Raw genomic sequence first — 14,921 nt, forward strand, 5'->3', positions numbered from 1 at the left:
CTTAAATCAATGAGTTGTATTACACGTTCTCATGTTGTTGACGGAAGGCGCATTTTGCTATTAACATGAGAATATGTTCATTGCGCAATGCAATTAAAAAATGTTTTGTGGTTCTCGTTTCTAAAACTGTAGAGACGTTATATATGGAATACTGTCCGCGCCTTAATGGTGATTCGAAAGTGTAGAACTTGAAAACGTTCATTTTTCAAATTTCAAGTACAAATCCGAGCATTAATTATTGATATCTGGGCTTCGAATAAAGCTACTTCTCGGATGATTCATCATTACGTTAGAGGCATTTGTCATCTTTACGCAAACTTTGTTGAGAATAAATTATCAAAATTAGTAGACAACATCTTAAGTCGGCCATTTTGAGTTGGTTTCGACAAAAGACTTGCCATCTGTAGCTTGAATAAAGTTTTTTAAAAATAATCCATATGATTATTTACCAAAGAGACATTTGTCCTCTTTGAGCAAGCTTTGTCATGGGTAGACCCTCACAACAATTAGCGAAGACCAGTAGTCGTTTTTTTTTGTTTTGTGTTTCAGTTTTTTTAGTTGACTATCGGTAAGAGAGCCTACAATCTTGCGAATTAAATTTTAATGAGGATAAGTCTTAGATATGAATTAAATATATGGCTGAATAAGATTCAGTGTTTTACGTTAGGCTTTGATTAAAAAAAAAACGTGTTAGGAGAGACCAGCTAATTACAGGAGCAGTTCCTGTCCATTTTCTCTCTTTTTTAATTATTGTAACAGGAAATATAGTTTTTTTGGACAACTGCACATGTTCGTTGTGCATTGTTCATCAGATCTTCTTACCATATGGCATCATAAATTCTACTTCGGTTACAACTCCGCAGTCAAAATGGTCACAGCACATTCATTTTTAACCAATGTTCTTATTACTGCGTCGGTCAGCCTTATTGTGTTCGTCTCTATACTGGTCAATGGCTTGGTTCTAGCAGTCATTGCTCGGTTTAAATCGCTACGAACAATACCGAATATTCTCATCGCTAATCACGCACTCGTGGATATACTCAGTGTAATTACAAACTCGACCCTCTTCGTGGTTGGCATCGTATGGAAGGCCAGTTGGTTTAGAGGGTGGACTCTCGCAATCATTAACAGTAGTGTCAATCGACTCTTTTTGATGTTGAACCTTGTCTCCAGGCTCGCTATGATGACAAATATGTACCTAGCCATTTCTTTTGGTTTCAGATATCTCGCTTGGAAGACAAAGACAAAAGCCCTGGTCTGTGTGTTTCTCATCTGGTTGATCTGTATCTCGATGGTGATCTTGTTAGCGTTGCCTCTACTCCATATCGACCTTGGCGATGCCCATATTACTGAATACAGAGTAGAGATCTTTAGGAAAGCAAGATATCTCTTGGCTTCGAGCACATTTTTCTTCATTATCTGTGATGCAGTTGTATGTTTTCTGACAGCTCGTGTAATAAAGAGGGAGAGTAAAAAGGTATGGGAAGGATCTTGTCAAAATTAACATAAATTTAGTTAGGCCCAGATAGAAGCTGGGAGTTTTCTTTCATAGTGAACACTCTCCCGAGTTTTGGTAGAATCTTTCAAACATGGTCACCTGAAAATATGTAATTGTAATAATTCAACTTTCGTTTAGGATTTTTACCACAATTGGCAGTAATGTCGCAATATTAATCTGATAGACCAATTTGCCGTTGTCGTTAAGAGTACAGACGCAGCTCGCGTGAACGTATCACGCTATGGCCACGCACTGAAAGAATCGTTCAATTTGCTCCAGATTCAGTGGGCTGCGATAATGTGTGTGATAATGTGATATCGAGGAGAAATTCCATATCTAAGCCCTCCCATGTATTATTCTCTATATATCAGATGAGTTAGACGTAGTTTAAGAGTAGTTGACTATACAGTGACGCTCATAGAGAGTTGAATACGGATTACTTGAAGTAAAAACACGGAAATTGTGACGTATCGGCGATCACTGCTACAGAGCGTTTTATCAGGAGCAAAAGACCGCTAAGTAATCCCGAAGAAGATTTGTTATTTCTGAATGGATGCCCGGCTCTTGTATGTTACAAATTGAATATAAATTACGTAACTCTGCCCTGAATATCTCAAAAAGCACCTTGTTCCGAGAAATTAGTTCTGTGGTACATACAATCTCTTATTTTTTGCAGAGGAAAGAAACGAACCCTCCTGCTCAACAAGCTGAAGCTCAACTGATAAGGGATTTGAAAGCAACCAAAACGATCGTCATAACAATGGCTGTGTTCTTGATCTGCTTTATTCCTATTGGCGTGTTTCCAATAGTTAATCTCATTGAAAACAATGTTACGACTGATCACTGGCTTTCCTATGTAGCCCGTTACAGTTACGCGCTCTCCAACACAGTGAACCCGATCATCTACTATACGCGATTAAGTCGCTGCCGCTTGGCTTTAAAGCAGTTCGTAAAAGACCCTTTCGGATCAAGTGATTACAGAGAGAAGCCAGACATTCATGTCACGTGTCAAGTGAGTAATGAAACTGGGAATAATACTGAAGAAAAACATGGCCGTGGCATCCAAACTAAAAGAAGGTCATCAAGACAAGCAGATAAAAGCAAGCGAAGAAATGCAATAGTGCCTTTATCCTTTTAGTAGCCTGAAAAGTAATTCGGGCGCTTAAAATAATGGTGAAAAATTAGCAATGATTCAATCGTGAAGTCCAAAACGTGAATGAGTTTAGCGAAGAGGGAACTTAACGATGAGACGCACAAATTAGTCTAAAAAAAAAGGCCTTTAGGGATTGATATCATTATCTGACCTTCCTATTCCAGAGGTGGATGGGATAGACTATAAAACCAGAAATTTAGGACGCGTGGAACGACAAAAAGCTTTAGCTACAGTAGTGCTAAACTTTGGAACAGTCTTTTTAGCGACCTTAGACAAGTAGAGTCCCTTGAGCAGCTTAAACGGCTCATCAGAAGAGTTTTTTAAGAACGGCATTCGTGGAAAGAAGCTTTTTGTTTAGTAAGAGCTTTTTATTTTATATCGTATCAATGCCTTATAAAATGTGTATATATATGTCGATATATTTAGCATTGCTGACGAATCGACCGCGGATGAATAAAATTTAAAATGAAATAATTGTATAATAAAGGAACAAAACAGCAGTTTGGTTTAAAACTCCGTTGTATCAAAAAACGTATCAGATTTTTCTTCTAAAAATAAAAAAAAAATACGGCTGTGTCTACCTTTTTAAGAAGCCTAGTAAATCGCATTAAATTAATCTCTTCGGTCAGATTTGACGTTTTAATGAAAGAGCTGTAAACGTGATGACTGAATGTTTTCTGCGCCTTAAATTTTAATAACAAGTGTAAGATGTTTTATTGCAGTTTGCACAATAAAATCTGGCTCGCCAGTAAATAAAAATCTTGTATGACTTTACCGTAATTTATGTACTTTTCTATGTCCAAATGGAAAAAATGACTAATATCCTCGTTTTATTTTCAAATAGCCAGGAAGAACCAAAATGACAACTTTATAAATTTAATAAATTTTTGTGTTTCACAAAGCAGTCTTTTCAGAGACGCATTATTAGAAAACATTCTTGTGTTTATGATAAGAAGAAAATGGTATTGTAAGTGTGTTTGTCTTTTACCAATCTCGGTAAAATACACTTTCGGTTGATTTTCCGTCACATTTCAAGCTTACAGGAAAAAGGTATGAGGTTTTTCTGTTTTTGTTTTGTTTGTTTTTTTGTCACCCTCACTGTTTGATTGAAATCTTTACGAACAATGCAGAATATTCTCATCGCCAATCTTGCAGTCGTGGACCTGGCTCCGTGCAATTATAAACCTGCCATTTAACTTCATATGCCGTGCGTTGAACGCCAGTTGGCTCCCAAGAAAGAATCTGGCTATTATCAGCCTCAGTGTCGATCGGCTGTTTGTGAATTTGAACCTTGTCTCCATGCTCGCCATGATGACAAATAGATACATAACCATTTCTTTTTTGTGTTTTTGCATGATATCATGAATTGACATAGCCGCGCTAGATCTAAGTTATCTTATCTGCGGAAGCCAATGCCTGAGGCCGATGACACAAAGGCAAGGGTTGGTGCCTCACCACCTTCATATCAAACATAAAATAACTCTGCAAGCTGGAGGAGCCAGAGCAGAGGGAATAGAGGAGTCGTATTCCATTGCATTGCTAGCTACAATTACAACGCGACTCGATCTTTTTTATTGGCCATCAACAAATGTGCTCGCGGTACGCCTCTTCTGGAATCCCGTCAGCTATTAGACGCGACAGTGCTCGGCAAGCTTACATTTCCGAACGAAATAAGTGGTGCCAAGAATAATAGAGCAAGAAATAAGGGCTGAAACTAAGCATCACGTGACTACTTGTAAAGTGTCGGTAGTGGAAACGGAAGTCACTTTTTGGTCGCTGAGCTGGAAGCCGAGAGGATTTGACTAACCGCTATTGATTCAAATGTCATTTCAGCTGATCGCCAGGTTGTTTTTCGAGAAATAACCATCTTACTTCATGTAAGATTATCAACGTTTATACAAGCAATGGTATCTCACCTCGCGAGTTTAGCGTGCGAGTACCTAACACGACCATGTGGCATGACCAGCAAAGCTGTGAGTACGGATGCTTCGCCCCATGCTGGTAAACTCGTGTCAGTCTTGGATTCTGATTCCATGTAGCTGATTCCAGATATTAGCTATTAGTTTCCGGATTCCTCCGCGGAAGGATGCGGATTCCAAAAAGGCCGGATTCCAAGATATAGTTTTTGGTTAAATAAATATCTCCGCACTTTGTTTCGTATTTGTGTTCCAGGAATGACCCCAATAAACAGATTTTACTATCCTAATGTTGTGGGAAAAGCACAACAAGTTAAAATGCAGCGGCGGAGTCCAGTTTTTACGCAAGCTGTTGTTTTGACACCAAACATGTCGATATTTAGTCGATACCTTGCAGGGGCTAAAGACAAACAGTGCTCTGTGAGGTTTCTGTAGTGTAGTGGTTATCACATCCGCCTAACACGCGGAAGGTCGCAGGTTCGAGCCCTGCCAGAAACATAGTGAACACCTTTTGTTCTCCTTTTATAAAGACTTATTATGTCGCAATGCGTGGCTCATTTTTTCTTACGCTTTGCTTCAACGTAGGATATCTATCATCAGATTAACAAATATAATTCTTGTCGTCGTATATTTGTTTTGCACTTTTGTTATCTAAAAAAAAGTTCTACGCTTTTGAAACATCGTGACTTATTGGCTTTCGTGGTTGCTCATATTTCCTGTTGGACAACATGGTTGTGACAGCCCAAAGCACACGACAAGAGTACGTTGTCCATGCACAGATGTTTGACCGCTATGTGCTCTGTTCTGCTCTGATCTGAGTGTGGCATAATTGTGAGCCTAGGTCTGTTACGTCACTGGTCAGCGGACAGACAACTGAGCGATGATCAAAATGGCCACGTCTTTTGTTATATTCATTATAAGTGTAAGTATTACTCACCCTAAGCGAATTTCGAGTAACAATACACTCTTAGGCGTGAATTGCCAACTACATAAAGAGGACAAAAATTAGGAGATGAACCTGTGATCTTCCGCGTATTTGGTGTATGTAATAATGAGGGAATTATCCGATTCCAGACAACAAACTTGGACTAAGACAGAATTAAGGAAATCAGAGCGCAGGCTAAAAAGAAATCTTAAATTGATTTAATTCCCACAGAGGGCATCCTCTTTAGTCAGGTAAGTCTTGGCAACAGAAAGGATCAAAGATGTATGAAATATTAATAAATCCACCTCTTAAATATATATTATTTACTCAATGCACGTGTGGGGAGAGGCATATCCTTTTTGTGTTTAACCATGTTTTCCGAATTTCAACTTTTCCTTGCAGGCTAAAAGTTTTGAAATTAGTCTTCTTCAATTCCGAAATCAACTCGTCTTTTTTTATGAACATAAGGAAGCGATATCAACAAACGGTGAGCTATACCAGGGGAATTACAAAAGCTTACGCAATTGATTTACAGTTAAATCTGATAACGATACTGAACAGGCCATATTTAAATAGCTTCAAAAGTTTGAATGGAATGTGTGCGCTTGGTTTTCGAAGTAAAGTGGTTACACGTCAGCCTGATACGTGGAAGGTCGCGGGTTCGATCCACGCCAGAAACAATTTTTTTCTTGAAACAAACAAGCAAAAAAAAAATCACAGGCACCGATGGGATTTGAACCCATGACCTCCTGTTTACTAGACAGGCGCTCTAACCACCTGAGCTACGGCGCCAAGGTTTGCACATCAATGAGTGATTGTCGGACAGAGACGGAGCAGCTGTTGTTAAAGAAGGGTTAATTTTTGAGATGAAGCTGGCCAAACAGTTAAGGATTTTAATTTTTGTGCGTTTTGTTTCGTTTATCAAATAGGCGTTGCCTCTTGTTGATAGATTTCAATGACGAGAATCGTGATTGACATTAATTCTACAGCTTGATTTAAAAGCGTTAGATTACTATGTTTAAAGTCAGTTTTTAAGCGGAATCCAAGTGAGAAAGAAGTTATTTTATTATCATTTTTTCTGTCTCTAAATCCGCTTACCTAGAGAATCTGCTAACCGGTGAACTGAGACTGTTGTAACAACCCGCCACAGAAGTAGGTTTATATTGAAGTTTTTGAAATTAGCCACGAGATTAAGACTTGATATGCGTTTGTTCTGATTGCGAATTATGAATATATTTCTTTTAGATCGAATAATTATTAAAGCTTGACTTGATATTATGCGGTTTGTGGTGGTTATTTGAGCTGACCAGTCCCGAGTAAGGAAACACGTTTGACAAAGAAACCGAGGAATGCGAGCCTGACATAGCAAGGCAATGAGATAAAAGTGTCTTAATTCTGTTAGGACATACTTGCTAAAAGCTACCTTCAAAACGTTAGAGGGAACTAGTGCTTGTCGTTGCTGGATGATAAAGAGCTTCATACAGTTCTTAAACCCAAAGCACAGTTCGGGGGGCGACAAAATTGAGGAATGTCGTTTACTACATGAAACTTTTATGATGAACGACCTCCCTTCTCTTGCTATCGATTTATACTAGGAATTGAGAAATATGGAATTGCTACATTCATCTTTTTTCTGAAGACTCTAAAGATCTAGATCCAGCAAAGAGATCAACGCAATCAGTTGTCTCCGTGGCGCAATCGGTTAGCGCGTTCGGCTGTTAACCGAAAGGTTGTTTCTTTGTTGCATGTTTTATACGGCTCATTTCTCGGTAAAAAATATTAACCGTTCTGTTATATAGTTACTGGCCGTAACGCTCTCATGCTCACGTGTTGGAAATCAACTGCAGTCGCATCTTTACCACTTAGCTGAAAAAGACAAAAGTAGCCTGAAATACCCCAGTTTGCATAATTTGAAGGCTAGGCTTCATTTCTTGTCTGTCTTCATCATTTGTCCTTCAGTGTGGGATGTACGCACACTAACTGTCCTTTGGAGAAGCTTTTTTCATTTGTAAGATGGGTGGTAAAGCAGTGGTGACTTATTTGCGGGTTTCTGCCTGACGTTGAGGTTGGCTCGCACAGCTCCTCTTTCAAATGCAACTACCCTACCAGGCGCTAGGTAAACTTTTGAGATGCCGTTCGCTGCGATGATACCTCCTGACAATCTCAGGTGGCCGACCTTAGATCTTTGAATTTGATAATGATTTTAGAGTTCTGGTACTTTCTTTAGAGCCTTTCGTCCGAGGCTCTCTTCGAGCTCTGACTCCTCTGTAAGATGAAGCTCTCACAAGTCTTGAGTGACAGTTAGTGTATTCCACTGATCGTCTCTGGATTTGTTGATTCTTTCGTCCGATAAAGAACTTGTTTTGCAGTCTTAATGTTCACCCCTTGGAAACCGGCTAAGGATACGCGTTTAAGTTAAAGATGTTGTCATTTAGACTTGAACAATGTTCCGAAGTGCGACTGTGATAAAAATACCAGTAAAACTAGTCTGTTCATGACGCAGGTGTTAATCCACCCGCTCTAATAACAGCAATGAATAAAATACCCTCCCTAAACCACATTTGACATCTCCGGCCTGTTGGTCTAGTGGCATGATTCTCGCTTTGGGTGCGAGAGGTCCCGGGTTCGACTCCCGGACAGGCCCAATAGCTACTCCTTTTGGAAAACCTTTAACAGACTGGCGAGTCAAACTTTCCTTAGATAAATTTATGACGACGGCAATACCATAAAAGATAGATCTCATTTTGCTTTCCATTTCTGGTTCCTCGCAAGCCCTTAACGTACCACTGAATTTTGTTTTTTCAAGGAGAGCTCCCATTACTTCTGTTTTTTTTTCTGTTAAGAGTACCAAACTTGGAACATTACCCTAATTCAGTTTCTCGGTTGCTAATAACATCCCTTGATTTTAACGCAGGCAAATCTAAAAGATTTCTGAAGGGCGGTTATTTTCACTTTTTTTCCGAATTTAGTTGCGTTAAATCTGATAACGATACTCTACAGGCCATATTAAAATAGATTCAATTGTTTAGCATAACATTTATTTATTTAATAACGGGATTCTGTAGTGTAGCGGTTATCACGTCCGCCTCACACGCGGAAGGTCGCAGGTTCGAGCCCTGCCAGAAACATATTTTTCGAAACACTTTGAAGCAAGAGAGTCATAATAAATGCTTTACTTTCACCTCAACAAAAAATGTAACACAATTTAGATGTTTGTTCTTCCCTCCTGTTTATTCATTAGAGAAGTATTCACTTTCCACAAATTTGCCTCCATGAATATGGTGAGGCAGTAGTCATACTATTGTTCAGGTCAGGTTGTAGAAACAAAAATGAAATGATGCAACGAGAACCGTTAAGATATGACCATACTCCATCATGGTTTGGTGACTTTTGATAACAGTGGCTAATTCTCTTCTTTTAAGAAATCAAACTCTTAAAAGAAACTCACAAAGACTCTTTAGGGCTCTTAAATATACTCTTAAAAAAGTCTTCAAACCGAAGCTAAATTCTAACTCTGGCCCAACTATGAGGTGAAGTTCTTGTATCGAATGGCCATCGTGGTGATTTCATGATTGTCTGATCTTCTTTAACTTTTTGTTAGACTCAGTGACAGCTTGTTTTGGAGTCTTAGTGTACACTTCTCGTATGCCTGTACTGAGGATACGCCCCCAAGTTAAACAAGTGCTTAATTAGAACACTAGTCTATTCATGACAAAGTTATGGCACGCAGGTATCAATACACCCGTTTTTAGTAGATCAATAATAAAAATACCCTTTTCTACACAGGTTCTTAAGACCGGCCTGTTGGTCTAGTGGCATGATTCTCGCTTAGGGTGCGAGAGGTCCCGGGTTCGACTCCCGGACAGGCCCGGCTGTGGGCTCTTTTGGTCAAAACCATTTGGAAGTTGTCAAACTTTCCCTGAAAAATGTATGGAAATTGTATTACCATACGTTGTGTAATTCATATGTATTCATTTCCTTGTTCTTCAAGAGCCCTAAACCTTCGCGTTTTTTCTTTTTTCAATGAAAGCTTTCGTGTATTTTAGTTATGAAAATATTTCTTATTGAAGACTCGCCTTATGCTTCTGAAAGACAGGAAATGGCTGAACACGGGAGGTGAAATGTCTTTTGTAAATCAAAATCAATTTCCATGCATCTTGCTTGTTTTTCGGTGAGCTCAAGGATCAGTTATTGTCTATAGGTGATCAAAACGCTGCAACAAGAGGTCCTTTTTATATGATCACTAATTAGCGGCCTTTTTTCTGACAAGGTGTAAATATGCGTCAGGAAGCTAAAAGAAAATTAAAATACCTCTTGTTGCAGCGTTTAGATCACCCCTGATGAAGGCACCAGACAGGAGTGTCGAAACGTTGGGTCTATGAATTGTAACTTCTTCGCTTACATTCATTAAATCTGCAAACCAGAAGAGCATCAAACCTTGTCTGATTGTCCACCTGGTTGCCGTGTGAACTTTAATATAAAATATAATTCATGTTGTCGTATATTTTGTTTTGCACTTTTTATTTAAAAATAAGTTCTATGCTTTTGAAACATCGTGACTTATTGACTTTCGTGGTTGCTCATATTTCCTGTTGGACAACTTGGTTGTGACAGCCCAAAGCACGCGACAAGGGTACGTTGTCCATGCACAGATGTTTGACCGCTCTGTGCTCTGTTCTACGCTGGTCTGAGAGTAGCATAATTGTTAGCCGAGGTCTGTTACGTCACTGGACAGACTACTGAGTAGCATAATTGTTAATTGTTACGTTGTCCATGTACAGATGTTTGACCGCTGTGTGCTCTGTTCTACGCTGGTCTGAGAGTAGCATAATTGTTAGCCGAGGTCTGTTACGTCAGCGGGCAGACTACTGAGCAATGATCAAAATGGCCAGGTCTTTTGTTATACTCATTATAAGTGTAAGTATTACCCACCCTAAGCGAACTTCGAGTAACAATACACTCTTAGGCGTAAATTGCCTCCTACATGAAGAGGACAAAACTTAGAAGATGAACCTGTGATCTTCTGCGTGTTTGGTGTATGTAAAAATGAGAGAATTATCCGATTCCAGAGAACAAACTTGGACCGAGACAGAGTTAAGGAAATCAGTGCGCAGGCTAAAAAGAAATCTTAAATTGATTTTAATTCCTACAGGCACCCTCTTTAGTCAGGTTAGTCCTGGCAACAGAAAGGATCAAAGATGTATGAAATATTAATAAATCCACCTCTTAACGATATATTATTTATACACACGTGACATCCTCGGCAGTATAGTGGTGAGTATCCCCGCCTGTCACAGAAAGGATCAAAGATGTATGAAATATTAATAAATCCACCTCTTAACGATATATTATGTTTACACACGTGACATCCTCGGTAGTATAGTGGTGAGTATCCCCGCCTGTCACGCGGGAGACCGGGGTTCGATTCCCCGCCGAGGAGACGTGTACCCTTTTTGTGTTTAACCATATTTTCCCAACATCAACTTTCCTCTGCAGGCTAAAAGTTTTGAAATTAGTTTTCTTCAATTCCGAAATCGACTCGTTTTCTTTTTTCCAATGAACACAAGAAAGCGATATCAACAAACAGTGAGCTACACCAGGGGAAATACAAAAGCTTACGTAATACTGTCGACACGAAAATTTCTTTCGCGTCATATTAACTTCACCGACTTGATATCTTTGATAAGAAGTCATTAACTCTTTCTCCTACTGGGCTTTTTCGAATTGAGTTACGGTTAAATCTGATAATGATACTGAACAGGCCATATTAAAATAGCTTCAAATGTTTGAATGGAATGTGTGCGTTTGGTTTTCGAAGTAAAGTGGTTACAAGTCAGCCTGATACGCCGAAGGTCGCAGGCTTGATCCATGCCAGAAACAATTTTATTCTTGAAACAAACAAAAAATAACCACAGGCACCGATGGGATTTGAACCCATGACCTCCTGTTTACTAGACAGGCGCTCTAACCACCTGAGCCACGGCGCCTCGCTTGAAAAAGTTTGCACAGCAATGAGTGATTGTCGGACAGAGACGGAGCAACTGTTGTTAAAAAAGGGTTAATTTTTGAGATGAAGCTGGCAAAACAGTTAAGGATTTTAAATTTTTTGTGCGTTTTGTTTCGTTTATCAAATAGGCGTTGCCTCTTGTTGATAGATTTACTTAATGACAAGAATCGTGATTGACCTTAATTCTACAGATTGATGTAAAAGCGTTAGATTACTATGTTTCAAGTCAGTTTTTCGGCGGAATCCAAGTGAGAGAGAAGTTATTTTATTATCATTTCTTCTTTTCTAAATCCGCTTACCTGGAGAATCTGCTAACCTGTGAACTGAGACTGTTGTAACCACCCGCCATAGAAGTAGGTTTATATCGAAGTTTTTGAAATTAGCCACGAGATTAAGACTTGATTTGCGTTTGTTCTGATTGCGAATTATGAATATATTTCTTTTAGATCGAATAATTATTAAAGCTTGACTTGATATTATGCGGTTTGTGGTGGTTATTTGAGCTAACCAGTTCCGAGTCAGGAAACACGTTTGACAAAGAAACCGAGGAATGCGAGGCTGATATAGCCGAGGCAATGAAATTAAAGTGTCTTAATTCTGTTAGGACATACTTGCTAAAAGCTACCTTCAAAACGTTAGAGGGAACTAGTGCTTGTCGTTGCTGGATGATAAAGAGCTTCATACAGTTCTTAAACCCAAAGCACAGTCCAGGGATCATTACTTTATGGTAAAGGGGCGACAAAATTGAGGAATGTAGATTACAACTGTCTGTAAACTTCAAGGTATGATACACCTAAACAAATGAGTGACTTATTAAGTGTACAAAATACGAAACTGTGGAAAATGGTCTAACACCTTATTACTACTAACAGCCTATCCCAGGGTGAACTACAGGAGAGCCGCGATGGAACTGGGATTAGATGAAACTTTTATGATAAACGACCTCCCTTCTCTTGCTATCGATTTATACTAGAAATTAGTAAATATATAGAATTGCTACATTCATCTTTTTTCTGAAGACTCTAGACATCTAAGATCTACCAAAGACAATATACCCCTATACGCTTTTAATTAGTTGTCTCCGTGGCGCAATCGGTTAGCGCGTTCGGCTGTTAACCGAAAGGTTGGTGGTTCAAGCCCACCCGGGGACGAAATTTTACACCTCGGCCGACCCTTTTCTTTTCTTGTTGCATGTTTTATATGGCTCATTTACCGGTAAAAAATATTAACCGTTCCGTTACATAGTTACTGGCCGTAACGCTCTCATGCTCACGTGTTGGAAATCAACTGCAGTCACATCTTTACCATTTAGCAGAAAAAGACAAAAGAAATACCCCAGTTTGCATTTGCATTTGCATTTGAAGGCTGGGCTTCATTTCTTGTCTGTCTTCATCATTTGTCCTTCAGTATGGATGTACGCACACTAACTGTCCTTTGGAGAAGCTTTTTTCATTTGTAAGATTGGTGGTAAAGCAGTGGTGACTTATTTGCGGGTTTCTGCCTGACGTTGAGGTTGGCTCGCACAGCTCCTCTTTCAAATGCAACTACCCTACCAGGCGCTAGGTAAACTTGTGAGAGGCTGTTCGCTGCGATAATACCTCCTGACAATCTCAGGTGGCCGACCTTAGATCTTAGAATTTGATTATGATTTTAGAGTTCTGGTACTTTCTTTAGATCTTAGAGCCTTCTGTCCGAGGCTCTCCTCGAGCTCTGACTCCTGTGTAGGATGAAGCTCTCACAAGTCTTGAGTGACAATTAGTGTATTCCACTGATCGTCTCAGTGGAATTCACTAGATTTGTTGATTATTTCGTCCGATAAAGAACTTGTTTTGCAGTCCTAATGTACACTCCTTGTAAACCGGCTAAAGATACGCGTTTAAGTTAAAGATGTTGTCATTTAGACTTGAACAATGTTCCGAAGTGCGACTGTAATAAAAATACCAGTAAAACTAGTCTGTTCATGACGCAGGTGTTAATCCACCCGCTCTAATAACAGCAATTAATAAAATACCCTTCCTAAACCACATTTGACATCTCCGGCCTGTTGGTCTAGTGGCATGATTCTCGCTTTGGGTGCGAGAGGTCCCGGGTTCGACTCCCGGACAGGCCCGGTTGTGGGCTCTTTTGGACAAAACCATTTGGAAGTTGTCAAACTTCCCCTGAAAAATGTATGGAAATTTTATTACCATACGTTCTATAATTCATATGTATTCATTTCCTTGTTCTTCAAGAGCCCTAAACCTTCGCGTTTTTTCTTTTTTCAATAAAAGCTTTCGTGTATTTTAGTTAAGAAAATATTTCTTATTGAAGACTCGCCTTATGCTTCTGAAAGACAGGAAATGGCTGAACACGGGAGGTGAAATGTCTTTTGTAAATCAAAATCAATTTCCATGCATCTTACTTGTGTTTCGGTGAGCTCAAGGATCAGTTATTGTCCATTGGGAGGGGGGGGGGGGAGGGGAAAGGGGCAGAGAATATTTGAGGATCATATGGTTTTTAGGGAGGGCGGAGGGGTTCAGAAAGGCTGTATTCCGGGTTGTGGTTTCTGGTTAAATGCGTATCTCCGCACTTCATTTCGTTTATGTGTTCCAGGAATGACCCCAATGAGCAGATTTTACTATCCTTACGTTGTGGGAAAAGGACAATAAGTTAAAATGCAGCGGCGGGGTCCAGTTTTGACGCCAACTGTTGTTTTAACATCAAACTTGTCGAAATTAAGTCTATGCATTTCTGGGGCTAGAGAGAATTTGTGCTCTGTGAGGCCCAAACCTAGCAGGGTGGTTTCTGTATTGTAGTGGTTATCACGTCCGCCTAACACGCGGAAGGTCGCAGGTTCGAGCCCTGCCAGAAACATAATAAATACTTTTTGTTGTCACCTTTTGTCTTTCTTTTATAAAGGCTTATTATGTCGCAACGCGTGGCTCATTTTTTCTTGCGCTTTGTTTTAACATAGGATATCTCTCAGCAGATTAACAAATATAATCAATGTTTCCGTATATTTTGTTTTTAGCTTTAGTTATCTTAAAAAGTTCTACGCTTTTGAAACATCGAGACTTAGTGGCTTGCGTGGTTGCTTATATTTCCTGTTGGACAACATGTTTGTGACAGCCCAAAAGCACACGACAAGGGTACATTGTCCATGCACAGATGTTTGACTGCTGTGTGCTCTGTTCTACTCTGGTTTGAGTGCAAGCATAATTAAGGGCCAGAATCTGTTACGTCACCGGTCAGCGGACAGACTACTGAGCAATAATCAAAATGGCCAGGTCTTTTGTTATACTCATTATAAGTGTAAGCATTACTCATCTTTAAGCGAACTTCGAATAACAATACAATCTTAGGCGTGAATTGCCTCCTACATAAAGAGGACAAAACTTAAGAGATGAACCTGTGATCTTTTGCGTGTTTGGTGTATGTAATAA

At 39.5% G+C, this 14,921-nt stretch overlaps 1 protein-coding gene and 10 non-coding genes across 11 annotated transcripts; 9 read left to right on the forward strand and 2 right to left on the reverse strand.

The window, feature by feature from the left end:
* The first annotated feature begins 868 nt into the window (after positions 1–868).
* On the forward strand, positions 869–2,636 carry LOC136278252 (beta-2 adrenergic receptor-like). Its single transcript, XM_066161762.1, has 2 exons — positions 869–1,477; positions 2,175–2,636. Exons 1-2 carry the CDS (start codon positions 869–871, stop codon positions 2,634–2,636), a joined length of 1,071 nt encoding a protein of 356 aa, XP_066017859.1.
* A 2,356-nt stretch (positions 2,637–4,992) lies between these two features.
* On the forward strand, positions 4,993–5,065 carry Trnav-aac (transfer RNA valine (anticodon AAC)). Its single transcript has one exon. It is a non-coding gene; the product is annotated as a tRNA-Val (tRNA).
* A 1,145-nt stretch (positions 5,066–6,210) lies between these two features.
* Trnat-agu (transfer RNA threonine (anticodon AGU)) lies at positions 6,211–6,284 on the reverse strand. Its single transcript has one exon. It is a non-coding gene; the product is annotated as a tRNA-Thr (tRNA).
* Positions 6,285–8,064: 1,780 nt separating this feature from the next.
* On the forward strand, positions 8,065–8,136 carry Trnap-ugg (transfer RNA proline (anticodon UGG)). Its single transcript has one exon. It is a non-coding gene; the product is annotated as a tRNA-Pro (tRNA).
* A 411-nt stretch (positions 8,137–8,547) lies between these two features.
* On the forward strand, positions 8,548–8,620 carry Trnav-cac (transfer RNA valine (anticodon CAC)). The gene has a single exon. It is a non-coding gene; the product is annotated as a tRNA-Val (tRNA).
* A 670-nt stretch (positions 8,621–9,290) lies between these two features.
* Positions 9,291–9,362, forward strand: Trnap-agg (transfer RNA proline (anticodon AGG)). The gene has a single exon. It is a non-coding gene; the product is annotated as a tRNA-Pro (tRNA).
* A 1,498-nt stretch (positions 9,363–10,860) lies between these two features.
* Positions 10,861–10,932, forward strand: Trnad-guc (transfer RNA aspartic acid (anticodon GUC)). The gene has a single exon. It is a non-coding gene; the product is annotated as a tRNA-Asp (tRNA).
* A 473-nt stretch (positions 10,933–11,405) lies between these two features.
* On the reverse strand, positions 11,406–11,479 carry Trnat-agu (transfer RNA threonine (anticodon AGU)). The gene has a single exon. It is a non-coding gene; the product is annotated as a tRNA-Thr (tRNA).
* Positions 11,480–12,576: 1,097 nt separating this feature from the next.
* Positions 12,577–12,650, forward strand: Trnan-guu (transfer RNA asparagine (anticodon GUU)). The gene has a single exon. It is a non-coding gene; the product is annotated as a tRNA-Asn (tRNA).
* An 887-nt stretch (positions 12,651–13,537) lies between these two features.
* Trnap-ugg (transfer RNA proline (anticodon UGG)) lies at positions 13,538–13,609 on the forward strand. The gene has a single exon. It is a non-coding gene; the product is annotated as a tRNA-Pro (tRNA).
* A 670-nt stretch (positions 13,610–14,279) lies between these two features.
* On the forward strand, positions 14,280–14,352 carry Trnav-aac (transfer RNA valine (anticodon AAC)). Its single transcript has one exon. It is a non-coding gene; the product is annotated as a tRNA-Val (tRNA).
* The last annotated feature ends 569 nt before the right edge of the window (positions 14,353–14,921 follow it).

This window comes from Pocillopora verrucosa, chromosome 14 (assembly GCF_036669915.1).
Source record: "Pocillopora verrucosa isolate sample1 chromosome 14, ASM3666991v2, whole genome shotgun sequence".
Taxonomy (NCBI): Eukaryota; Metazoa; Cnidaria; class Anthozoa; order Scleractinia; family Pocilloporidae; genus Pocillopora; species Pocillopora verrucosa.